The following is a 26,479-nucleotide window of genomic DNA, read 5'->3' as shown; positions in this document are numbered from 1 at the left end:
ATGAAATGGGAAACTGGTCCGCAGGAAGAAAAGGGGAAATAAAGAGATTTCAGAGGAGCTATGTAGTGCTGGAAATGCCATGAAGGAAATGCAGATGAAGATATGAAATAAAGCAATAAAACAGATCTATTAATAAGGAGTTAGAAGATACAGGTCCTTCTCAAAATATTAGCATATTGTGATAAAGTTCATTATTTTCCATAATGTCATGATGAAAATTTAACAATCATATATTTTAGATTCATTGCACACTAACTGAAATATTTCAGGTCTTTTATTGTCTTAATACGGATGATTTTGGCATACAGCTCATGAAAACCCAAAATTCCTATCTCACAAAATTAGCATATTTCATCCGACCAATAAAAGAAAAGTGTTTTTAATACAAAAAACGTCAACCTTCAAATAATCATATACAGTTATGCACTCAATACTTGGTCGGGAATCCTTTGGCAGAAATGACTGCTTCATTGCGGCGTGGCATGGAGGCAATCAGCCTGTGGCACTGCTGAGGTCTTATGGAGGCCCAGGATGCTTCGATAGCGGCCTTTAGCTCATCCAGAGTGTTGGGTCTTGAGTCTCTCAATGTTCTCTTCACAATATCCCACAGATTCTCTATGGGGTTCAGGTCAGGAGAGTTGGCAGGCCAATTGAGCACAGTGATACCATGGTCAGTAAACCATTTACCAGTGGTTTTGGCACTGTGAGCAGGTGTCAGGTCGTGCTGAAAAATGAAATCTTCATCTCCATAAAGCTTTTCAGCAGATGGAAGCATGAAGTGCTCCAAAATCTCCTGATAGCAAGCTGCATTGACCCTGCCCTTGATAAAACACAGTGGACCAACACCAGCAGCTGACACGGCACCCCAGACCATCACTGACTGTGGATACTTGACACTGGACGTCTGGCATTTTGGCATTACCTTCTCCCCAGTCTTCCTCCAGACTCTGGCACCTTGATTTCCGAATGACATGCAGAATTTGCTTTCATCCGAAAAAGGTACTTTGAACCACTGAGCAACAGTCCAGTGCTGCTTCTCTGTAGCCCAGGTCAGGCGCTTCTGCCGCTGTTTCTGGTTCAAAAGTGGCTTGACCTGGGGAATGCAGCACCTGTACCCCATTTCCTGCACACGCCTGTGCACGGTGGCTCTGGATGTTTCTACTCCAGACTCAGTCCACTGATTCCGCAGGTCCCCCAAGGTCTGGAATCGGCCCTTCTCCACAATCTTCCTCAGGGTCCGGTCACCTCTTCTCGTTGTGCAGCGTTTTCTGCCACACGTTTTCCTTCCCACAGACTTCCCACTGAGGTGCCTTGATACAGCACTCTGGGAACAGCCTATTCGTTCAGAAATTTCTTTCTGTGTCTTACCCTCTTGCTTGAGGGTGTCAATAGTGGCCTTCTGGACAGCAGTCAGGTCGGCAGTCTTACCCATGATTGGGGTTTTGAGTGATGAACCAGGCTGGGAGTTTTAAAGGCCTCAGGAATCTTTTGCAGGTGTTTAGAGTTAACTCGTTGATTCAGATGATTAGGTCCATAGCTAGTTTAGAGACCCTTTTAATGATATGCTAATTTTGTGAGATAGGAATTTTGGGTTTTCATGAGCTGTATGCCAAAATCATCCGTATTCAGACAATAAAAGACCTGAAATATTTCAGTTAGTGTGCAATGAATCTAAAATATATGAATGTTAAATTTTCATCATGACATTATGGAAAATAATGAACTTTATCACAATATGCTAATATTTTGAGAAGGACCTGTAGATATGTCTTCCCCCAAAAATTGCAGAGCAAGACCGAGCTGGAAGATATACGAATGAAGGGGAAGAAGGAAGGCGAGAAGAGTGGATGAAGTGATCCTGACAGTCGCAGAAGAGGAAGGATGAGAAACTGGCTAAGGGACAAGGGAAAAGGAAACATAACAAGAAGATGAGTGTAAGAACTAAGCAGAGCTTAACGCGTGGAGGAGAAAGGACGAAGCTGACTGAGCTTGGAGAGGGAATGGTACAACCTGATTGGCGTGGAGGATGTGGAATCAGTTGAGCCTGACGAGAAGAACAGAGAGTGAGATCTATCAAGCCTGGCAAGGCGTGGAGGGGATATGAGACAAACCTGACTAGGAAGGGTGCGGACCTGAGCGAGCCTGACACTGAGTAGAGGGAAAAATAATGAAAGCCTGACTAGGGAAGAGGATGAGAACTTGCAGAACCTTACGAGGCGAGCAGAAGATGAGACTTGGACGTGCCTGACAAGGTGTGGAGGGGAAATTATGTAATCCTGATAAGGTGTGGAGGCCTGACTGTAACTGACGAGGGATCGGCTTGTATGAAGGAGAGCGAGAGGAAAAAGAAATAGCTGTGCCTGACATACACTTGAAAGATTTTAATTAAAGGTTCTGAGTTGTACTGGTTTCTCTTACCTTTATATGAATTTTGTGAAAAGTTATTGTTTCTTCCATACCTCTGACTCTCTGAGGGGCTCACCGAGGGGCAGATGCACAACACTGTTAGCAGCTCCTAAATGTGCAGACCTAATCTTGCACGTGCCACCATTTCTAAAAGACACGAAGATAGATCTGCTCTACTGAGCAAATATGGCTTCCTACACTGTTGCAGATTTCCAACATAAATGAGTTGTTAAAGTTAAAACCTGCAAATTTTATGAATATGAATGAGGAATTCAGCCAGAGAAAATAACTAATCAATCTCAAATCAGTTTGTCTTATGTGGATTGAACGCAGAAAATGATATTTGAAAAAACTGATGGTTATATCAGTTTCATCACACTAAGAGCTTTGTGCGGAGATCAAACCTTGAGGAACTCTGAAAGCTAAATGAACCAAAGTCCAAACTGGGTTGCTGTGTGGGCCATTGATAGGTGGACCCTTAAATTAGACACTCTCGTCCAGTTATTTAGATTTTGACAGAGAAAACTGACTGTCCAAGCGGTCCGACAACTTTAAATGTCTCCAAGTTTGTTGGAGTAGAACTACAAAATATAAACATGAAGCCCTTCTTTAAACTACTGAGCAGCAAACTCAATGAGTGTTAAAGATTTAATCAGCTTGTTGACAATGTGAATGGTGATTTCTTATTCTGGAGACCAGATTAATGAGCTGCCCCTGCTGAACGGAGCCTAGGTGGGACGTTAGAATGTGTGGGAGCATAGAATCTGCCTGAGCGAAAAAGAGAAGTGAGAAACACCGAATGCCTGAAATGTAGCTGAAGGTTGAGAAAATAAATGGAAAAAAAATGGAGTGATGCATCTCACCTAGAGACAAGCAAGGCCGGGCGTTAGCGAGGTGAACGCCGATGGGATGGGCGGAGAAGCGGGCTGGGCGCCGGTAAAGCGGAGAAGAGGAAGCTGACGTAGCCAAGTTGGAGGCGAACTAACGAGATGTTGAGTTAGATGAATGGAGCGCTGGAGATAATCCATGGACGATATGCATGAAGCAGAGAAGATTGAGGGACGACTGGAGTAGAAGAAGACGCAGAAGACAGGCAGGAATGTGCAGCGGGAGCCAGGGTGGAGGAGGTCAACCTCAGGGATGCTTGGCAGGAGGATTATAAGGTGCTTCCGGAGGTGGTGGAAGGAGAGAATTATGCTGCGGCAGGAGCGCGGAGAGCTGAATGAGGTGGGATAAATCCAGATCGGAGTCAGGAGACATGCAGCACGGTCTGGACTGGGAGAATGGACGCAAAGCGGGAGGCCAGGCGAATGGTTCAGCAAGCAAGTAAGGAGGAAGGAGGGCGAAGATCCATTGCGAAAAACACGAGGAGCGGCCAGATCGTCAGACTGAAGTCAAACATGACGTGGCTGGACGTCAAAGTTCAGCTGCAGAACGGAGGGATCCATGGATGAAGATCTTTTAAAGCGGAGCTTTGATGGGTGATTGACCGGGGAGAAATCCAGACTTCACGCTGATTGGTGGAGCAGAGCCGCATTGAGGAGAAATTAGATGAAGCTGGAGGTGATGTTGAGTCTTCCATGTTGAATTTTCGTTAAATCTCCATTTATCATTTACATGAAGAAACTGGAATCTGTCAGACAAATAAGATTTAAACCAGCCTAGCGCTGTTCCCCTGATCCCTACAGAATATTCCAGCCTTTCTTAGAGAATATTATGATAGACTGGATCAAATGTAGCACTGAGATCTAACAGAACCAGTACAGACACAAGTCCATTATCTGAGGCCATAAGAATATCATTAGTGACTTTCAGCAGAGCTGTTTCAGTGCTATGATGAGCTCTGAAGCCTGGCTGAAACTCTTCAAACAGGTAATTACTGTGTAAATGCTCACACATTTGATTAGCAACTATTTTCTCAAGAATTTTTGATAAAAACAGAAGATTGGATATAGGTTTGTAATTTATTAAATCATCTTAATCAAGCGAAGGTTTCTTAAGTAAAGGTTTAATTACAGCTACCTTAAAAGCTTGTGGTACGTATCCATTTACTAAGGATAAATTAATCATACCTAAAATGGGGCTGGTAATCAGAGGGAACACTTCCTTAAATAATACAAGTAATAATACATACAAGTTGAAGGTTTAGATGAAGCTAATATTTCTGATAACTCAGGAAGCTTCACAGGATCAGAACAGTCCAAACACAGATCAGATTCTACAGTTACTTCCAATGTTGTCTCACTTGCTGAGGATGAAGTAATCATCTTCAGGAGTATGTAAATGATTTTCTTTTTAATAGAATCAATTTTATTTAAAAAGAATTCCATAAAGTCATGACTGCTAAGAGCTAAGGGAATGGATGGCTCAACAGGGCTATGACTGTGTAAGTTTAGCAACTGTACTAAAGAGAAACCTAGGATTATTCTTGTTCTCTTCTATTAATGATGAGAAATAAGCTGTTCTGGCTTAGCAAACTGTCTTTTTATACAACAGTGGACTATTTTTCCAGATTAAGTAGATGTCCTGTAGATGTGTACCATGCCATTTTCTCTCCAATTTGCTAACATTGTTCTTGAATGTCTCGTTCTGGCTTGGCCCAGCGGTGTCCCGCGAGGAGCAACCTGGCCACCTGACGCTCTCCGATGAGTCCCGACCCCAGGCCTGAAGTTATAGACACTGCCATCAAGTGTTTACAATAACCGGTTGTGTGTCTTTTACAGCTATGTAGGATTTTTATCCCACCATTCTTCACAGATTCTATTGATTCAGACCCTTCTTAGGGTTTTCGAGCGTACCACAGTGTCTCAATAAAATTAAAGCCCAGACTTTGACAATGCCTCTTCAAAACCTTAGTTTTCTGTCTTTTGAGTCATTCAGAGGTGCTTGTTTGTCTGCAGCATTACCCAGGTGTGCATGAGGTTAGGGCCCCAGACTGATAGCCAGCTAGTCTCTTTTAGAATTCACATGTCTATTACAACAAGTCATCCAAGTCATGAAGCACCAAAGCAGTCCCAGACTATCACACTACCACCACCATGTTTGACTGTATGTATCCTGTTCTTTTCCTGACATTTTGGTCAACAGTGGGTTTTGGAACTTCCATTGATGCCATTTTTGTCTGTTATTGTGTTATCATCAACAGTTTTTGTTTGAGTACTTTGTTTTTCCTATAAAAATAAAAATCCTTTCCTGAAAACAGCTTTTTGTATTTGTTCAGCTTTATCTGATAACAAAATGTTTTTGGTGATCTGCAAAGTTGACGTGTGACAAAAAGCAAAAACACAAGAATTATTTAAGGGGGCAAAATACTTTTTGAGAGCATTATAGGTTGTGTTGGAACAGTTTAACATCTGAAATTTTCTTAGAAATCTCCCATGACTGTATCAGCAAAATTCTGTTTAGCCTGGATAGATGGAACAGAATAAGAGAAAAGAATTACATGTTCTTGTTTTGATTGGATGAAAATGTTAGGTTCTTGTAAACCAACATGAATTGGGCCAACATGACATGTTATTATTTGCCTTAAAGACGTCGTCGATGTAAAAGTGAGCTATACAGGTAATACAGAGGAAGGTTATGGAAACGTTTGTTCAGATTTATTTGGGTAGTTATAGTTGTCATTATTTAAAAAGAGCGACAGCGGGGTTTGATAAAAAAACGGCTTTACTCAACTACTAGCCATGGGAATCAAACATGTTTTTGTATTATTGATGATATTCAGAAACTCTGCCAGGGTATGTAAACCTAGGGCCAAAACAGTAAGTTTCTGTCACTCATTGCAACAAGTAAAACCGGAAAAGTGGCTTCTGTTAATCACAATTAAAAATAATCCTTTTGTCCCCTGTGGATGTATTTTGGAGGCAGAACAACATTCTCCTCCTGTTAATGGGGGTTCATTCAGGGTCAAGACGAAACCACCTTCCTCACACTGCACAGACTGGGAAATAACGCCATGCTTCCGAAGGTGTTTTTAGAATTAATTTTTATTGCAGAAACCCCGACCAACATTGCCCACAACTATGGAGTTCACAAATGGGAATTGTAGTCTAACAAGGAACAGTCACAGCATGTATTTGAGAAAAAAGGAACTGGCTACGAGCCATGATTTCAACAATTAGGTATCAGCAAACGCCTTTTTTAGCACATTACAAAGCATCAGCTGCTATGGAAAAATAATGGAAAAATTACAACAAGGTAAAAAGCCAAATAAATATTTCAACAGGTTTCTAATACACATCAAGATTTACAGAACCGTGCATCAATGTGGTGATTCCATCCCTAGATCAAAACAGGCAGCAGACAGAACGTTGGCTAAATGTTTCCACAGAACACCTCCTTTAAGTTTAAAACATTTCAAACATGTCAGTTTTTCTTTCCATCATCAGTGTTAGAAAAATCCTCTGATCTCTCAGGGCTTCTGAGACAGTCCTCTGCAGGCAGATAGCAGGAAAGCAAAAACTGTACTTTAATTAGTTTGGTCTATTTAAGATCAGATTATGTTAAGATCTCTAACAATTCTACCACGTTGACTGTGAAAATGGGGAGTAGTGCTTAGAACTCTTTGAGGGTGCCTAATTAAACCCCCTGAGTGGATTATTTCAGTGAATCGTAGGTTACAGAATCACACCAGCCTTGCATAAAGTAACTTTCCTTGTGGAACAACTTCTTGGTTATTTCTGTTACACTTTACCTGTTCTATCAGCCCCCCTTTCAAACACTTCATTACTGTCTGCCTAAGATCTTTCTATTTGTTATCATTTTTGGCAACTTCTTAGAAAAGTGGCTTCAGGAAACAAATTGTTTCATATGTAGCTCTGCCCTTTTAAAGCTTCATCTTTTTCTATTTATATTGGCTCTAAAACACTGACTGACCTTAAAACTTTCGGTAACAGCTGCTAATTTGACCTGGTCAAATTGCTGTCTCCAGCAGAGTCTACATTTTCAATGATTCGCCTTAGAAACTATTATAAAATAATAAATAATAATAGGAAGAAAACTGGTGATGGCCAAGATGACCATGTTTAAAAAAATGAAATAAGGCTTGTTTTACATGGTTGCGCCTAAAAATAGATAAAGCCGTACTTGTCCTACATTCTGGGAACATTACTTCCTAATGAGACATTCACCACATATACTTGTAACCACAATGCAATAATTCACCCTCTGTGTTTTACTTGGTTACTTGCTTCATAACAATGTGGTTTCCAGTGAATGACCTTTATGCTCCAGATTATTAGGAAATAATATAAAAACAATACAAAACAAATCCCAGTCCAACATAGAGCAGATCTATATTTATATTAAATTAGAATAAATTAAATGCTTTGTATGAATACAAAAATATTTTCCCAGCATAATATGTAATATAATAAATGGAATATATATCAGGAAATTCAACATAGAATCTGCTGCAAAAATTACATGACATTAGATTAGTGTAGCTTAATTGCATCAATGTTTAGGCAGCTGTTGTTAGCAAAATTAGAAGAAAATGGAAATTAAGCAAATATGCTGCTGAGAAAATTCTACTCATTGCTGCATGAGTGGATAGATGACTTTAAAGTAAGCCATTAACCTGCACTGATTAGTTCATCCTTTACTGAAGCAACTGCAGAGTTAGACTCTGACAAAGACAAGTTCAGCTCCGAAGAATACCTTGTGTTCATTCTTAGCTATGTAGTTTGGATGAGATGAAGTTACACGTAGGATGTCATTAGCCGCCAAGTTAAATAAGCCGGATGTAAAGAGAGATTTTTTCAAGACTCTATGGCTGCACACAACTGTGTCCACGGCCGACAAGAGTGGTTGATCATCTCTGTAATCATCTTTGAAGACACACACATTGTTGGAGAGTATCAGGACACCAGTATCTGGACACTCTGTGCTGTCGATCTCGTACGTAATCTGCAGGAAGACCCTGTAGAGGCCCTTTCTGGGAACTACAAGATTCCCATTGGAGTAATTAAATCCTCCTAGAATGTGTGCCACTCCAAGGGCGTGTTGCCAAAGAAGATATTTTCCAACTGTGTTGTTACTGTCTGGAGCTGAAGGTGAGAACAGAAACACAAAATAGGATTAGAAACAGACTTTCTTCTTGCAGCTAAAATCTAATATTTCATACGAGAGTTGGGAAGGGCTGAACGAGAGAGAACAGGCCACCAACTACAATCAAGGATAAAACTCAGCGCTGTCTGGTTTGGTTAGTTAAACTCTCGTCACACTATTGCCTTTGTGCACAACTCTTGAAGTGGCTGAGAGCATGGGGAATTGGACCTGTGTTAATTACTCAGTTGTAATTTAGCTGATAAATTTCCCCTCCACTGTCACTACATTTATGCTCAGTATGAGGGATTGCTGCAAGGTCAATGCAAGCCACTGTCTCTACATGCTCTTCCAGGAAGAGTGGATTCTGCAAGTCACTGACTCAATGCAATCTGCTGGGTTTCCTTAGATAACCAATTTAACCAATTTGAATAAATAACTGAATCTGACTGCACTGTTTGATAGCTAGGGTTAATTGGAATGTATGTACCTGACTTGAAAATCTGTCTGATTCGATTGAATCGACTTTGTAAAGAGCCTCGAGACGTCATGTGAATTGGCGCTTTATAAATAAAACTGAACTGAATAAGTTCTCAAAGATTGTTTTTATGTGTGGTGCTCCCATTTCCTCTATTGGCCAACTTAAATGCAATTTCACATTTAATTTGTGCCTCTCTCTGTGTATCAGATTGCTTATGTATGCTTAAAAAACAGGAAATAGGTATCAGGGGGCAAATAATCTTATCAAACCCTGCCTCACAAGTGATAGCTAATGCTTCCATCTGACTGGAGCAATAGATCAATCTATCAATGTAGTCTGATAAGAATATCTCAGCATTAAAGGGTTGGTACTGAAAATCTTCAAAGAACTGGATAATAAGTAATGTTGCATATGGGACAGAAGTTAAAGTCTTAAGTCAAATTTATTTCTACCCTAAACTGTTCCTGAAAATTTCCATCACAATGAAAACCACAGTGGTTCTCCACTGAACCAGACCCAGTTTAGCTTTTATAGTCCACAAGATTAGTGGAGTTTGTTTAACGCTAAAGGACTGTGTCAATGAACTCTACCAATTCTCCCAAGCAGAGAGGGTAAATATCCAGCCAGAGGTATTCTAGGAACTTGTTAGAGTGAGTAGTCGAGGAAAAACCTTCTGAGGGACTTTTAAGGAAATAAAATGTTGATCAAATTGATGACCCTGCAGCTAAAGTTAACTCGAGCAGGGTGTTTCCTTTAACTTTACCAGACTAAACTTTTCACATTTCATCCTAATACACACACAGTCTATGTAGCAGGGCACGTTAACAATAACATGTATGACTTCACATACATGGATGATTGTGCAGAATCCGGCTGAAAAGAGACAAACTCAGCAGATTTCATCGGGAAGGAGGAGCGAGCCCTATGGCCCAATTAGCCTAAGTATCCTTGAAATTGTTCCAAGTGTAATCTAATAGTACATCATTAAAAAAGGGAAAATGGGGACTTTCCCAAATTAAAAAAGAAGTTATATTCTTGATACATTTGCAGAACAGCTATGTGGGAATCTGTGTGACATGACCTAGATAACCTGTGTGCATTCTGGCCTGTTTCTGGACACTTTCTCATAAATAGGAGAATACTTCCTGGTACCCTCATCTGGGGTACCGGGCCTGCTTATAAACAGCATGAATGGATAGAACAGAAAAAAAAAGAAAAGTGCTACGACTTTCCCATTTTGAGCAAGCAAAATGTCACTACCTGTCAACATGACGCTTGGAGGCTCTGCACTTGGCAGTTGCAGCAGCTTTTCAGTAACACCTAAAAGAAAAAGAAAAATGTCTTACTTTTTACAAATGATGCTTGAAACAAAAACAGATTTTAAAATAAATCTGCCACCAAACAAGATATTCACCTGATGAATGGTTGTCAGTCTTAGGCTCCGCCTGCAAGAAAACAAACACAGAGACCTCTTTAAAACAGAACTACCTACAGTGGGACACAGAAAACAGGGCAGTATAATGTTTGCAGTTTTACGGAAGTTTTTTTTCCAAATTAGTGGAGCAGAAGAACTGAATGCTGCTTTCCCATGTTTATTTCTGATTCTGGGGATGCAACGTAGACTGGAACCAGAAGACCTGAGTGGTCTGGAAGGTTGGTGTAACAGCAATAGATCTTTAATGTATTTTGGTGCCCAGTGACTTAGAAACTAACAGAGGTATTTTAAAGTCTATTCTCTGCGATCCAGGGAGCCAGTAGAAGGACTTTAGAACTGAGCTGATGTTCTCTACTTTCTAGGTTCTAGTGAGGACGAGGGCAGCAGCATTCTGGATCAGCTGCAGCTGATGTGACCTGACCTGTGAAGACATCGTTGCGGTGATCAATTCCACTAAAGATAAATGCATGGATGAATTTTTCCAGATCCCGCTGGGACATTAGTCTTTTAATCCTGGAAATGTTATTTAGGTGGTAGAAAGCCGACTTAGTGGTTGTTTTTATGTGCCTCTGGAGGTTCAGGTCTGAGTCCATCACTACAACCAGAATTTAGGCCAGATCAGTAGTTTCTGTGTGCTGACTCTTGATCTACTGCATAATTACTTCAGTTTTGTTTTTAACAAAACTAAGCAGTTTAATTTCCTAAGCTCATCCCACAAGTGTTTGATGGGGTTGAGGTTAGGACCGCAGACAGACCATTACATTCATTCTGCTCCCAAACTCTGGTGGTAGTCTCTGATAAATCCTACTATGTATGGGCCAGCATTGACATCTCAGAGGATAGAGTTCAGCCTGTAATAGTGCATATCTGTGATTGACAGGTAGCAGAATATCATCTTCATATGCATTGAGATTGCTTCCAATGATGACAAGCCTTGTTTATCATGTGGGGGATATACTACCCCCACATCATCACACTGCCTCCGCCAAAAGCTAAACTGTGCTGCTCAAGCTACTAATGCATCTTCCTTACAAATGTGCCATCATTTTAGTGTAAACATTGAAAGGCTTTGCTATATTATGCTATTGCTAGGACACAGTTCACAACAAAGAAACAACGATCAAACCCGATGTATGTATGTGTGTGTGTTTATATGTGTGTGGGTTTGATAGAGAGAGAGAGAACAGGAGTTCCCCTCTTCCCAACCTAGACTGGAATCTCTTCTCACTCGACTAAACCGGCTCCGTGGAACGCGCTCCACGCAGGCTTGTTGTCGCGCGGTCATAATAGCACACATCAACCGCCAGTACGTGCATGTGGAGAACGTTGGGCTCTTCTGTCAGAGTGCTGACGTCAACAGCTCGCAATATTCACTAGCAGTATAAAGCAATATAAGCTATATTCACCCTCCAGACCTTGACCTCTCTGCTCAGAGAGCCTGTTCACCAGTTGCGCACTTCGTAAAAACTTACTTTCCAACCTAGAACCTCTAAACAATCACATTTTCACACGGCGCACACAACAGCAGTGTAGAAGATAGCAAATAGGAACAGTTACCCGGCTGTCAGGAGATGAGTCGCATGGCCTGTCGAGTCTGACCGTAAGAAATACCGCCAGAACTCCGCAAAGTAGCAGAAGCAGCGCCGCTGCCACAAACTGGGCCATCCGTCGTCCGTGCCTTTCTTTCTGCAGCTGAATGAGATAGCCCTTCTGGCACTGAAAGCCTGCCTCTGCCTCCGCTCCTCCCTCGCAGGTGCACCAGCAGCTGTCCTCCTGCTCCATGCCTCTGCCTTCCTATTCACGGATCAAGTCCCGACTGCCTGTCAGCATCTCCATTTATCAGCGCGATGTCGCCCACGTTGAAAGCCGCGCTGCATCGATAGTCTCGATTCAAAGGGAGTTTCACCCAGACTCGAAAATCACGCCCAAACTTCCCCTTCCTGAGGACTTTGATGTTCCCGAGCTTGTAGAAAAAGTTTGGCAGTTTGGTTGGGTTGAATGAAAGGAATGTGTCTGATTAAGAACATTCCCAGACACAGTCCCTGCAAAGACTCGCCACTTGTCCATATTACTGATGACACGTTTACATGTGTTTATGTCCCTGCAGATCCCCGACGTGTAGCTTCTAAAGAGACCGTTTCTTAAAAAGAAAATGAAATGAATGAAGCATTATTCACGTAATGTCTCTGTGCCCCAGGGCAGATGTGGCTACACTGTAGCTAACCCCTGTCAGTGTGTAAATGTGTGTATGAATGGGTGAATGACTGAATGTAGTGTGAAGCGCTTTGGGGTCTCTGGGGACTTGATTAACCGCTATATAAGTACAAGCCATTTAACTTTTACTTCACACGCAGTGCATCAATTGTGAGCTAATCACTAAACCAATGGAGCAGAGGCGCAAATATCAGTTTTAGAGTCGGTAGGCTTAGGGTCTTTATTAATGTAAGACCCAATTGTATCTAAATGCTGCAAGTATATCTAACATCTTTCAGGCGGTTCCCAATTGCAGACATCTCAAAACCCTTTTTTAGGTTGGTTTTAAGAACAGTAAGTTTGGTTGAGTTGTAGATGTAATTGTTCTCTCCTGATCATCTAAGCTTCCTATAAAAATAAAAAAAAACAACCTGTGTGAACGTGATCTTCAATATGAAACATCTGTAGAAAACCTTTTTCCCAAAATGACAAAGAAGACATTTGCATTATTTGTTTTTAACTTAGCATGTTCGGGATCTTGTAACATTATCAAACCTGTGGCATTTTTCATGTCTGGTTGTCATGAAAGCAGGGGAGGATTTATGTGATCCAAAACTACACCATGCACTTCTCTGCTCATATAACTTCGCATTTGGTTAGTCTTCGTCAACGTCATCCTACAGGAAGAGTTATTGCTTACGGTGGTGCTTGGGCTACATCGAGGTCTCATGTGAACTAGGGTCTATTTTCCAAACCTCAAGTGCTTGAAGTGAATGTCCTAACCTATGCACACATATCTACAAAAGAAATCTATACAGTTTTGGTCAATCATTGTTTCAGACTCGCTGGGTTTCTGTAGAATTATGGCCGACGCCAGTGTACCTATAACAGATGAGTTGTAAGTTTTTGAATTGGCAGTTGGCAACTCTTAAATAAAAGCGAAATTCTTACTATGCTGGTAATAACAGATATGTTTTCCTTTGTTTAGGCCATTGACACATTTATTACCCAACTAGATGTAAACTGGTTGTGTGTTTCACTGACAACACCACGTAGTTCCCTCTATCTTCCCTTAACTGCTTTTGATACTTTCTTCCTCTAATATTCCCGCATTTGACGCCGTAATTTTGTTCATCGTTTGTTCTCCGAGATAGGCTCTGGATATGTTTTGTGAAATCATCGCAAACAACGTAGTACTTACTAATAATAACAAAAAAAGTAAAAAGCCACTTACAATACAGGAAACAACTTAATGTATATTCACCTGTTCTAATGTTTTAACACTACGCAGTTGCAGAATGAGCTGTTATAAACTTAACAATTGCCAAATAAACCTATCTGCAACTAATAGGCAGGAAGCCTTTTATTTTTCATTGGCTGCATGTAGACACCTGCCCCCTTTAAAAACAGAAGTACAACAAAATGTAAAAACTGCTGCAATCAGCAAACTGTTCTTGACGTCAGCTACATTGTGTTTGCTGAGAGATATGCACACCACATGAGACAGATGAGGCAAATCGAAATTAAAAATAGGGAAGAAGTTTGATCAGCTCATGAAGTGATAGTAGTGGTCAATTCTGAGGATACTGCTGTTATTCAGGAGCATAAAATAAAATGGGGGTCAAGTAGAGGCTATGTGCTTTGCAAATCTTGGGGTCGGTTTCTTTTTTGCAGATAATCTGGTTTGGCTCCTGTCTTCAAGTGATGATCTTAATTGTACACTGAGGTTAGTCACATCTCAGTGCGAGTCAGCTGCTCTAAGCCTGAGGTTCTCCCTTGGAAAAATGTGAAAGGCTTCTTACTGGTTTGGGCTGAGACTGTGAAACAGAGGAGTTGAAGTATCTTAGTGTCTTGTTCATCAGGGATGACAGGATGGAGGGGGAGATGAAAAGATGGTTTGGGGCTTTATCTACAGTGATGCAGAGCTGTCTGTTGTGGTGAAGAAGGAGCAAGAGGTCGTCTATAGGCTGTGGGTTTGATTCCACCTTTCCCCTGCCACATAGTAAAGTGTCATTGGGCAAGACACAGAACCCAAAGTTGAGTTAAATGAGTTTGGATGGGTAGGACTACAGATTACCAACTGTATTTTTCTTTCCAAAGTAAATATTTTCTCACCAGCCACTATGTACACCTTGCTACCAGGTTGGACCCCTGTTGGCAGCATAACTGCCTCAGTTCTTTGTGGTGTAGATTCAACAAGGTGTCAGAAACGTTCCTTGGAGATTTTGTCCCCTCCTGACATGACAGCACTATGAAGAAGTAGCAACCTGGTTGTCTGCATATCCATTATGTTAATGTCCCATTCCACCACCACCCATGTGGAGTACAGTGAACTCATTGGCATTTGTGTGACACCATGCATGACATGGTGCGTTATCCTGCTGGAAGTAGCCATCAGAAGATGGGTACACTGTGATCATAAAGGTATGGACCCCAACCATACTCAGGTAGGCAAAAAATGTGCCAAGAAAATATCATGAACACCATTACACCACCACCAACAGCCTGAACGAACCATTGATCCAATGGATAGATCCATGTTTAAATGTTGTTTACCTCAAATTCTGACCCATAAGACCAGAATATGCTTTTCTGATCTGTTATTGTCCACTTTTCCTAAGCCTGTGAGAACTGTAGCCTGTTTACTGTTCTCAGCAGACAGCAGTTTCTCAAGGTGTGGTCTGCAACTGCTGAAGCCCATCCACTTCAAGGTTAGACGTGTGTTCAGAGATGCATCCTATCATCTCAAACCAGAAAGTCTATTCTCCTCTGACATCATCTAAGCATGTTTAACCACCCAATGTCCGCTTGCTGGATATTTCCTTTTTCGAAAAGTGGTTTCTATACCACAGAGATGGTTGTGCATGAACATCCCAGCAGATCAGCGGTTTCTAAACTTCTCAGACCAGACTGTCTTGCACCAACAACAAGCAAGTCATCTTCAGTAGATTCAGTAAATGAGGTGCTGGCTTGATACTGGCTCATTTGCTGTTTTTGCAGACAAGAAATATAACAGGTTTATCAAATAAAATGGGCAGCGAGTGCATATAAGCAATTGAAGTTGAAATATTGAGAGAAAAACAAGAAAAACAGTTAAACCCATTTTATTTGACAGTTGAGCTCCGAGTTTCAGGTCTTATTTACACTGTTTGTATTCTTGCACTTCTGATTTCTGGGTGCATTTAGTCCCCTGACTGTCTATGTGGCAAAGTAGGAAATAAAAACAATAGAAAAAGCTGACAGCAACATCACACCCAGAGAGGGTCAGAGCTTGTTGAGTGACAGTGCAAACACAAAATCCTACCTGTACAATAATCGTGCTACTATTCACATTCAACTGTACATTAAGAATTTTATTTACAGTGATCACATTAGGGAGAGCGCCAGTACCTGAGGAGTTACTTCCATGATTAGTGTTACTCATTCACCAGAATAAAAAGAAGCACATCTGGCCAGTGGTAGCCTAAGTAACACCAGATCCATGAGAATCATGTCTGGGATCGAGCGGTGACTGCACTGATTTCACAGCTTACTACTCCTATTACTGCAACATGGCTGGAAGTGGCCTGAGGAAGCACAGGGCTCCATAACAACAGAATCAACACTGGAGTTTTGTTTATGTTTCAGACATTAAATGGCCTTATTGGCTGAGTCACGCACCCACCCTTCACATATTTGTGAACCATTTTCTGAAGGTTTGTACTTTTGTAGGCAGCAAAGAGCAGATTAGATTAGAATATTATGGCGTGTTATGCAACCCCGAGATGTGTCACTAACCCCTGCAGCCGCGCAACATGGGGAGTTTATAAAAAGGTGACTGCTGTTTCTTTAAGAGAAACACCTCTCTCTCATACTTCAAGCAAGCTGATACACTTTAACAAAAGATAGGAAGCTAGAAACAAAAAGTGAGGTCATTCCACTCTGACCCTCTCCAAGAGCACACAAAATATACCTGGAAACATATTGCCCAAGTGAAAAATACAGTTCAACAGCACAAGAGACAAAAACACCATGAAGAAAAAAACGTCCGAAATGTGCAGCAATTCCTCCCGAGAATGAAACATCAACAAATAAATAAAAACACAATAAAAATAATTCATTAAATAACAATCATTGTCTCAGTTTAGGATCACCTGAAAAGTGATCTGAGTTTAACTTAAACTGTCCAGAGTTCATTAAAAAAAGAAATCTACAAAATTCTAGGCTCCCACCCTTTCACTGGTTTCAGGAACATCAGCTAACAGGTGTGTGCTTTGCACCTGTCTCACACTTTCCAATTTACAGTACAACATTGCCCTCTGCAGGCCCAAATAGTAAAAAAATCATTCTTTTTGGAACCCTTTTTACTGATCATCCATTTCACAATCAAACTATATATGAAAGGGCAATTTTTCAGATGGAAACGATGATCCGTTTTTTTCGATCTTTTACACCATCTTTCCAATTTCTGTCAGTTTGCCAAGCGTTGTGATTTTTGCAGAGAAGCAGGGTAATTACAAGCAGTCACACATTAGGGAGCTTTAGATTTGGTATGTTCCAGCAGCTTATTGTCATCTGTAAATCTAGGAGTCTGATTTGGGACTGAATGGGACGTTAAGCCTTGTAGCTGTTTGCCTGTGTGGTGAGGGCAAGCTGGCCGTTGGGTGCCACCTCAGTTGCCTCATCCTCCAGCAGGCCGGACACGTCGGCATTGGGGATGCTGTCGTGATAGCTGCTAAAGCTGATGTTGTCTTCCTTTAGCTCAATGGTCCAGAAGGGGGCATTTAGCTTGCGGTTCTGATACTCCCGGTAGGTGTACACACCTCCCACGAAGCCGAGCAGTAGCAGCACCACCAGAATGATGACAGCCAGGATGATGATGTTGAACTGCGTCCATGACACCTCCTTCAGGGCTGCTGTGGTGTTGTCAGTGGGACTGCTCAGACTGGTCAGCAGGGCCTGGATGGTGGTACTACTCAAGGTGGTACCGCCAATATTGTTAGATCTATAAGCTGGGCTGCCTTTGGTTGTTGTGGAGGTTAAAGTGGTGTTGGTGAAAGGTGATGTTGGGGAAGATCCACTGGCTGTGGGGGTCTTGGTTGTGACATCGACTGGTGCTGGAATCAGTCGGGGTTCTAAAGAGAGAAAAACATTTAAAACTTCAGTGAATCTTAATTTGTAACTTTGAGAAATTCACGGTGATGGGGCCAAGGCTAAAGGAAGCAAATGGGTCCAGAAAACATTGGTGAGGGTTCGGGTTCATTTATTTTTGTTGTCAACTAATCTTAGAATTTCCTTGACTTCTTTGTGCTCCTTTTTCTTAATCTGCCCCCCACCCTTGAACATGTGGAATGAAGGTCTCTTTTTCATTACTCAGGTTTTTAGCTCCATCCAAAGATGTTGGGATTGGGAGATTCAGCTCTGGAATCTCACAGGACAACTCCAAGTTTTCTGGAAATTATTTCCTGATCTCCTTAAGTTTCAGATAACTTTACTGACAGAAGTCTGCTGCTGATGAAGGTTAAGGGAATGCCTAGGAATGTACATATTTGTTAGTGCCTTTTAGTCCACCTGAGGTCCACTAGCAACACCATTCTAATGAATATTAGCAACACTGCACAAGTATCTTGAGCATAGGACTCCAAAGCTAACTACACTTTTCAAAAACTCAACTGAACATTTATATACCCTTCCTGTTTGCTTAGACAAGGTCTGCCATACATTATGGGTCCATCTGCTAATCATGTGGAGGAACGTGACATTTATAAAAACAGAAAAACAAGTGACCAAGTGGTGGTTAACAGTAAAGGATTTCAACATTTTGGAGTGGTTGAGTAGGAGTACAGAACCCTAACAGAATTTGTGGAGGCACTAAAAGATCACTGTGAGGGAAAGAAGAAATGACAAATGTCAGAGATTGCCAACGAAGATCCAGAGTTTTTGCTCAAATGATAAAAAACAACTAATCATATTTAGAGATTAAATCTCAATCAGCTGTAAATATCAGCTAGCATAATTTAACCAAACTAGTGACACCTTGTGAATATTTTCTTTACACCAAAATGCTGGAATTTGTTTCACAGTACTCATACGGCCAGGGTTTCTACATATTTTCATTGACAAATTCCAAACCTTCCATATATTTCAAGACTGTGTAGGAACCCTGTATAGCTTGTTCTGAGCATGTTGTCATCAGGTAGTCACTCTGTTCTTTTATTCACAAGCCACACTAAAAGCACAGCTTGTTTGGGAGGGCAAATTTCTGAATGAAACAGAACCTATGGAACAATGTCCTTTGAGCAAATGAGCACAAAGAAGAAATGTTTGGAGAAAACCAAAGAGCATATCACCACAAACAGGTCTTACCAACTGTAAAGCATGGTGGTGGTGGGGTGACACACACTGGGTCATGAACAGGAGATTGATCCCAAACACAGCAGCACCTCTACAACAGAATGGCTGAAAATTAAGCTAATCAAGCTGCTGCAGTAGCCCTTTCCAAGTCCAAACTTCAACCTGACTCAAATACTGTGTTGGGAGTTTAAGGGAGATGTGCAGAACAACTGTCTGGAGACCCTATGGACCTGGACCAGTGATGTAAAGAAGAGTGGGCCTAAATGTATCAACAATGAAGTGATGCAGTCAAATAGTGATAGAGTTCACCTAAGGTGGCTCTATCAAATGAGTCATGGGTTTTATTCAAATTACCACACACAGTTTTCAATCTTGACTGCTGTCTTTGTTTAATAAAAATAACAGTGCTGAAACTTGATTTTGTACTCTTGAGTTTAGATTTAAAAAACATTATAACACAGATGACAAACCCTTTCCTAAGGTTCTGGCCTTACTTGCACGGGTGCAGTTATGCGCTCTGGCATTCCCTACGAACCCAGGGGCACACTCCTGGCATTGGGACCCGGATGTGTTGTTGATGCAGCTGAGGCAGCTGCCGGTTTTAGGGTCACAGAACTGAGCAGGGCCCTGAGGGTCTGCATTACCGCTGCAGTCACACGGTACACAGACCCCAGAGATGTTGTAGAAGCCATAGCTGCACTTGTCACAGCGTGGGCCATTGTAGTGGGAAAGGCACTGGTCACACACAGGAGAGCCACTGGGATCTGAACAAGAGAAAAGAGATTACCATGTCAGCTAATAACTGCTTGTAATGTAATAGGAAGGCCGGAGGACACTTTAATGACTGATAACTGTAGGATCCCGAAAGGAAAGGGAGTGTTTTCTGATAGATTTACAGAGAATAGAAAAATTCAAAGAAATATTTTATAAAGTAATGAATTTGTATAGATTCCTTCATATGTAAAACAAGAAAATTAAATTGATAAAAATGCAGCTATAAAACACAAACATGCCACTACACACAATTCTAAAAAATGTTTACATTAAAACAGTTTCAATCAATTCTTAATGTGTGTCTTTTGCCACTAGGGGGCCCAAGATGACAAGATGAGAATATGAGAGCCATGTGTCCTATTCTCCCACAGCAGGTTGTGTTCCAGGCTGTTTTCCCTCAGGTAATTCATGGAAACATGGACTACTGCTGTGTCTTCAGAGGTCTGGTCACACCCAGTCACTTCATTTCAACATTCTGTGGAAGATATGTATCCTGGCATGGTAGTGGACCAGAACATTAATACATGTGTGACAAATTAAAGAAACACATTTGTCAGTTTAGCAAATCTATGTGAGTAATAAAATAAAAAAACTATCTGAAGAGTAAATGTCATTCAAATTAGCAGATTAAAACATGGATGTATGCCCAGAGTGGCATGTCTGAAACCATCCTCCATCATTCTCATTATAGACACACCAAATGAGGGAAGATGTTTTGGAAGCAAAACCCTACACACACACACGCGCACACACACACACATCCGTGTTTTACTATCTTTATGAGGACTCTTCGGTTACTTCCATTGACTTCCATTCATTTTCCTTGATTTTTAGTGCCTAACCCTGACCCTAACACTAACCCTAACCCTAACCCTAACAATAACTCAATTCATACCCTAGTCCTAAACCTAACCCCTGTCCCAGAACGGAATTTGAAAAAGTGAGGACCAGGAAAATGTCCTCACTTTGTCAAAATGTCCTCACTTTACGATAAAAATACGAAAAATGGTTCTCAGTCAGCAACAAGTACAAGAACACACACACACACACACACACAGAACCTGTGACCAGGAACAGCGGAGCAGTCCTGGAAGCTTTCACACAAAATCAAAGCTGAATGTCTACATTTAATGCAAATTTAGAATTTATTAGGAACTGATTTCCTTTCAACACAAAAACCATCACTGTTCATCAGGACCAAGGCTATTTTGTTTCCAAGAGTCAGCTTTCTCTCTTGGTAATATGATACTACAACATCTTCTGGCATGCAGTATTAAAGAACACTACCATCAGCTGTACTGTGCCCGGGAAGCTTGTCACCAAACAATGTCTTATTGACAATCAACAAGTGTCCGATTCTTCTGCTTGGGCCTCTAAAGGTGGTCTTTGTGGGTTCTATGGAACAAAGGTAACAAGCATCAGGGAAATATATTTATTCATTAGTGTGGAAGTCAAACATGGAATCTAAGCTATGCTTGGAATAAGTTCTGACTGAGCTCAACCTTAACAGATTAATATAATCAAAGTGGAAAAAGTCCTAGTTTTCATGAAATGTTACAACACATTCATCATCAGCAAGAAAGTCACATTAAGTCTGGTCTTGTAATAATGTATTCCAACTGTTCTGTGGTGGACTGAGAATGTACTAAACAACTTCAGTGGGTTTTGAAAACAAGAATCAGGTGTGACAGTTTGAATTTATTATGGATTTTCTCTAAACCTCCCAGGGTCAAAGTGATAAAAGCTCAAATACATCCATTGAAATTCAGCGGCTTTGTTTCCTAGAGGCCTAAAATTGGTAGATGTACAAAAATGTTTTTGCAAAGAACTGTGGGAAAAGTCAAAGGTAGCTAACAAACTACCTGAGCCCAACTGATTTGCAGCAGCAGTGATTAACACAAAATTAAGATTTTTCTTCCCAACATTTGACCTATTATTTCTAACATAAATCTTTCAGATACAGACTATGTACAGGGTACTTACTTGCAAGGTGCACACAGGATCCTTAAGGTGTATCTTTGAGGACTGGGCTATCTTGTCCATTCAGGCAGACCGTAACCCTAATGCTTCATAACTGCAATGCACTATTAGCTACTGGTAGTAAAGAAAAGACACAGATCATAATGTCACAGAAGTACCCTGGAAGTACCCTGTATGCACCTTGTAAGTACACGGTAGACACCCTGAAAGTGTGAGACCAGAACCATGTGACTAAAGGCCTGTATAATATGCTTTGCTGGATGAAACTGGCTTCCAATAACCTATTGGACTTTGCAGGACCTTTACGACAGAGTCAAACAGCCACTTCCACTCATAAAAAAATATGAAAACCAGGGAGAGAAGATCTCAACCTTAGGAAAGTACCTAAGATACCAACTGAGAAAATCCAAGTAATGCTCTACAACAGTGTGGACCAAAGGATCCATGATGGAACCAGTCTGCATTGTAGCGGTTCCTAAACACAGACCTATCTGCGATGTTCTGGCCTAGTTGTCTGCCTGTCTAGTGTAGTGATGTGACTGAGCTGTATTCCAGCAGCGAGCAGGGCTCCTCATGATGAGCTTGATTTAACCTCTGCTGTGGGTTCATATGCATCAGCCTTCTGGGTTAGCTTATATAACCCGGAGAAATTGGCTGCTCTGCACAGCACCGCATGGGGCCGGCGGGCCTGCCCTGCTCGTTAATCCATCGTCCTCTGCTTTGATATGACACACACACAAAAGGTCACGTAACAGCCAACTTTGGGATGCTCTGTTTATATAAGTGTAACAGGAGAAGACATGTATAGGAAAACTGAGAGAAACAAGATGAGGACAGATTTCTGCTGATCTTCAGGATAAAATCACAGAGCCAAGCTAAACTCAATCACTGAGTAAAGACACAGTCGTACATGGATGATTTAATATGTGTGACCCACATTCTGTCGTGGTGCAATTCTCCACTTCCCCTCTCTGAGTGTCTGTAGGGAGCTATATTCATCCACTACAACAGGCCATGTGAGCACATCTAAAAAGCTCAGCCATGTTTTTATGTAAAGCCAGGATCCTGCATTGTGACATCTTTTCATTTGTCAGTGATGCTGAGGAAGCCACTAACGGAAGGCTGCTTCTTTCCAGTAAAAACAACCCCCCAGAGCCACATATCCTACAAGTAGGATTCCAGAAAGGAGATTTTGATCATCTCTTCTCTCACACAGCTTCTAAACAGAGTGTGATGCTAGCCCATCCCCCCAGTCTGTTCCTCCTTGCCCCTGAAATGGTCCAGCTGTGCTCACACTGTCCCAGCTCAGCTCAGACTGGTTCGTGTCCCTTCCACTCCCTCCTATGCTATGCAACCTCTGCTCCGGCCCTGGGCAGGAGCAAACTAAAGCCGACAGCTCGAGTGCATCTGTACATGGCTGTTGCTATGCAGGGAACCAAACCACCAAATGGGGGGCATTAGCAGGTGGCAGAACTCCCTATGAATGGTTTAGGAATAGGAATGGCAAGGTGATGCAAAGCTGAATGAAAATCTAATGGAATGGTTAGCAGACAGGGTTCAAATAGAACTTGACATAGATTGTATGTGATCTCAGCCACAGTGTCATGTTGTGATGTTTGAGCCTGACGAAGTGAAACTATGAAAGACAGGGGGACACACTAAACACACTACATGGCTTCACGCCAAGCTGTAATTAAGGGATTTGGCAAGGTTTTATTTGACTGGTTACATCATCTGTAGCTGCTGACAGAACATTTATATTCACCTGTGATGGTCTACTGAGAAGCAAAATAAATGCAATCAACATACAGGTACATCTCAAAAGATTAGAATATTGCATAAAAGTGCAATATTATTTGCCAGTCATCTCAAAAAGTGAAACTCTTATATTATATAGAATCATTACTGTTAGGTTTATGATTATTGATTGAATAATCTTGATCAATAATTATAATTACAAATCATAATCTGACAAAATCAATTTCTTAACCATAAATCCTCATTTACGAATCGAGACCAGAGAGGTTTCTGGTGTTGTAATTGTGGCTCGACGCCTCTGACAATTACAACCGTTAAATACTCCGTAATAGTTAATAACTATTGCCGGAGATGTCACTGTTTAATCGACCGTTTCTGCCGAAACGTGTGGAACTTGAACCTTATTTTGACTGACATCACTTTTTGCACACAATGAAACACCAAACGCTCTCTCTTTATCTATGTGAATATTTATTAATTTTCACCTACTCAACATGCAAAATTCTACATACACAGGGGTAAACAACATCTAAATAAGCAAAATCAACAAACGGTAGTGGGTATGTATGGAGTCAACCAGCAGTTTATGGCACAACAGAGGAAAGGAGAAGATATGAAAAGGGGGGTGTGGTGATGACTGGTGGGGGTTTGGAGCGCAGCTTAGAGTGTCTTTTATGATCTTCTGATCATAAAACTTCCCCCCTTTACTCCTGAAACAAAGGATTGATAACTTTTGGCGGCAAGCTAGCACAGTGAGATTGAAGACAAAGGTAAAATGGAGAATTTTACCATGAGGTCGTTTTAACAGTCCAGTTTTGCAACGCACCTGCTTTCAGATAGTAAACACAGACAGCTCTGGGGAACACGGCGGATCCCGATATTACATAACACATCAAAGTTTCAACAAGCAAGGTTACATGCACATATTATTCAGAACACATGAGATCCTAACCAGCGATTCTGATCGCTTCTACAACCTCTGACCCTGCCCAGGACTTGAATAAAGAAATAAAAAAAAGAAATGGATTTTACTTGTGTCGTCTTCTTCCTGAGCGAGGGAATTCGAGCGAGGAAAAGTGGGGTTAAGTTAATGTGCGTCCACAATTAACTTCAGGGGAACGGTCAGTCTTTGTCCTTTGGTCTTCTTGACAAAAAGGAAAAATATGATCTGACCATCAAAGTCGACTTGAAAATGAAACACGGTAGCGGTTCGTCTCTCCGAAACTCCGTGTCTCCAGTTACGTGTTAACTCACGTCTTCGATCGGCAAAAGTGAAACCTGCGGCCTTCTTAGTGCACAGACTTCAGTTATGAATAGTTCGTTGTCCAACGAGAGAGAATGAATGAAACTCTGGACAGAGTTCTTCTCTTAAAGTGACGCGCTTCGATCCCTGGATGTGTTTCCAGCAGAAGGCAGTGTTTCAAACATGAGCACCTCCTATATAGCATCCTGTGACGTCAGACTGGGGACGCCCAGTCATATCAGTCGCAATGCTTGATGGGATATGTAGGAGCGGGCTGTCCTGGGTACAAAATGGCCGATGCCATTGGAGGGGCACAGTGACGTCCAACAACGGGCAGATAATCCAATACTCAGCAAACAAGTGGTCCAACATTACACATAGAGTGATATAATCCAAGACTTTATTACTTGTCAGTTTAATGATTATGGCTTACAGGTAAAGAAAACCCAAAATTCCATGTCTCAGAATATTAGAATACAGTAAAAAAGTTCATTTTTAGACACTCATGGTGTCACGCCCTAATCAGCTAATTAACTCAAACACCTGCAGAGGTTTCCTGAGCCTTTAAACGGTATCTCCCTTGGGGTCATAGGGTACACGATAATGGAGAACACTTCTGAATGGACAGATGTCCAGAAGATAGGCATTGACACCGTTCACTTGGAGGGTAAGCCACAATAGTTCGTTGCTGAAAAAGCTGGTTGCTGGTTATAGAGTTCTGTATACAAGCATATTAACAGAAAATTGAGTGGACGGTAGAAGTGTGGTAGGGAAAGGTGCACCAGCAACAGGGAGAACCACAGCCTTGAGAAGACTGTCAAGCAAAATCCATTCAAGAATTTGGGGACAGCTTCGGAGTTGGTGCATCAAGAGCCACCATAAACAGACGAATACTAGACATGGGCTACAAATATCACATTCCTCTTGTCAAGCCACTTCTAAACCAGAGACAAAGTCAGAAGCATCTTACTTGGGCTAAGCAGAAAATGTACTGGACTGTTGCTAAATGGTTCAAAGTCCTGTTTTCAGATGAAAGTAAATTCTGTATTTCATTTGGAAATCAAGAAGTCTGGAGGAAGAGTAGAGAGGCGCAGAATCCACGTTGCTTGAAGTCCAGTGTGATGTTTCCACAGTCAAGGATGGTTTGGGGTGCCATGTCATCACCTAGTGTTGGTCCACTGTGTTTTCTGATGTCCACAGTCAATGCAGCCATCTACCAGGAAATTCTAGAGCACTTCCTGCTTACCTCTGCTGAAAAGCTGTATGGAGTGACTGATTTTATTTTCCAGCAGTACTTGATAACAGCCCACACTGCCAATGGTACCAAAAGCTGGTTCAATGGCCATGGTGTTCCTGTTCTTGATTGGCCAGCAAGTTCCCCTGACCTGAACCCCATAGACAATCTATGGGCCGTTGTCAAGAGGAACATGAGAGACACCAGACCCAACAAGGCAGACCTGAAGGCAGCTATCAAAGCAACCTGGGCTTCCATTACACCAAAACCACTGGCTGATCGGCTCCATGCCGTGGCGCATTGGTGCATTAATTCATCCAAGAGGAGGCCCAATTAAGTATTGAGGTCATAGAAATGGGGATACTTTTCAGAAGCCTAACATTTGTGCTTAAAACATCCATTCTTGATTGGCCTACTGTGATATTCAAATTTTCTGACACTGAATTTTTTTATTAATTTTTTTTGTTTTTTGCCTATAAGCCATAATCATCAAAATTACAAGGAATAATAGCTCGAAATATTTTTAATGTGGAATGAATCTCTATAAAATAACAGTTTCACTTTCTGAAATGACTGGCAAAAAATATTGCATTTTAA

The 26,479-nt window shown here is 41.4% G+C and overlaps 2 protein-coding genes across 2 annotated transcripts in view; both read right to left on the bottom strand.

Annotated features, from left to right (window-relative positions):
• Positions 1 to 6,374: 6,374 nt before the first annotated feature.
• LOC124877309 (lymphotoxin-alpha-like) lies at positions 6,375 to 12,582 on the bottom strand. Its single transcript, XM_047380412.1, has 4 exons — positions 11,925 to 12,582; positions 10,347 to 10,377; positions 10,193 to 10,252; positions 6,375 to 8,453 (listed from the first exon to the last, which is right to left on the bottom strand). Exons 1-4 carry the CDS (start codon positions 12,147 to 12,149, stop codon positions 8,026 to 8,028), a joined length of 744 nt encoding a protein of 247 aa, XP_047236368.1. The 5' UTR covers positions 12,150 to 12,582; the 3' UTR covers positions 6,375 to 8,025.
• A 3,066-nt stretch (positions 12,583 to 15,648) lies between these two features.
• si:ch211-158d24.2 (multiple epidermal growth factor-like domains protein 9) overlaps positions 15,649 to 26,479 on the bottom strand; it is a 45,483-nt gene continuing 34,652 nt past the window's right edge. Inside the window, exons 5-6 of the mRNA XM_047382322.1 lie at positions 19,388 to 19,657; positions 15,649 to 17,674 (exon numbers count right to left, since the gene is read on the bottom strand). Coding sequence (XP_047238278.1) covers positions 17,154 to 17,674; positions 19,388 to 19,657 — 791 coding nt within the window. The 3' untranslated portion in view covers positions 15,649 to 17,153. The remainder of the gene's footprint in view (positions 17,675 to 19,387; positions 19,658 to 26,479) is intronic.

The sequence above is a fragment of the Girardinichthys multiradiatus genome, chromosome 12, assembly GCF_021462225.1.
Source record: "Girardinichthys multiradiatus isolate DD_20200921_A chromosome 12, DD_fGirMul_XY1, whole genome shotgun sequence".
Lineage (NCBI taxonomy): Eukaryota > Metazoa > Chordata > Actinopteri > Cyprinodontiformes > Goodeidae > Girardinichthys > Girardinichthys multiradiatus.
This window is presented reverse-complemented; position numbering and strand designations above follow the sequence as displayed.

Bases quoted from the DNA above. Each gene is read 5' to 3' on its own strand.
- LOC124877309 (XM_047380412.1), bottom strand. From the start codon at position 12,149: ATGGAGCAGGAGGACAGCTGCTGGTGCACCTGCGAGGGAGGAGCGGAG. The intron at 10,253-10,346 runs GTGAATATCTTG...TTTTTCTTTTAG, and splicing joins GACTGACAACCATTCATCAG to GTGTTACTGAAAAGCTGCTG. The intron at 8,454-10,192 runs GTAGTGACATTT...TCTCACCTTCAG, and splicing joins TCCAAGCGTCATGTTGACAG to CTCCAGACAGTAACAACACA.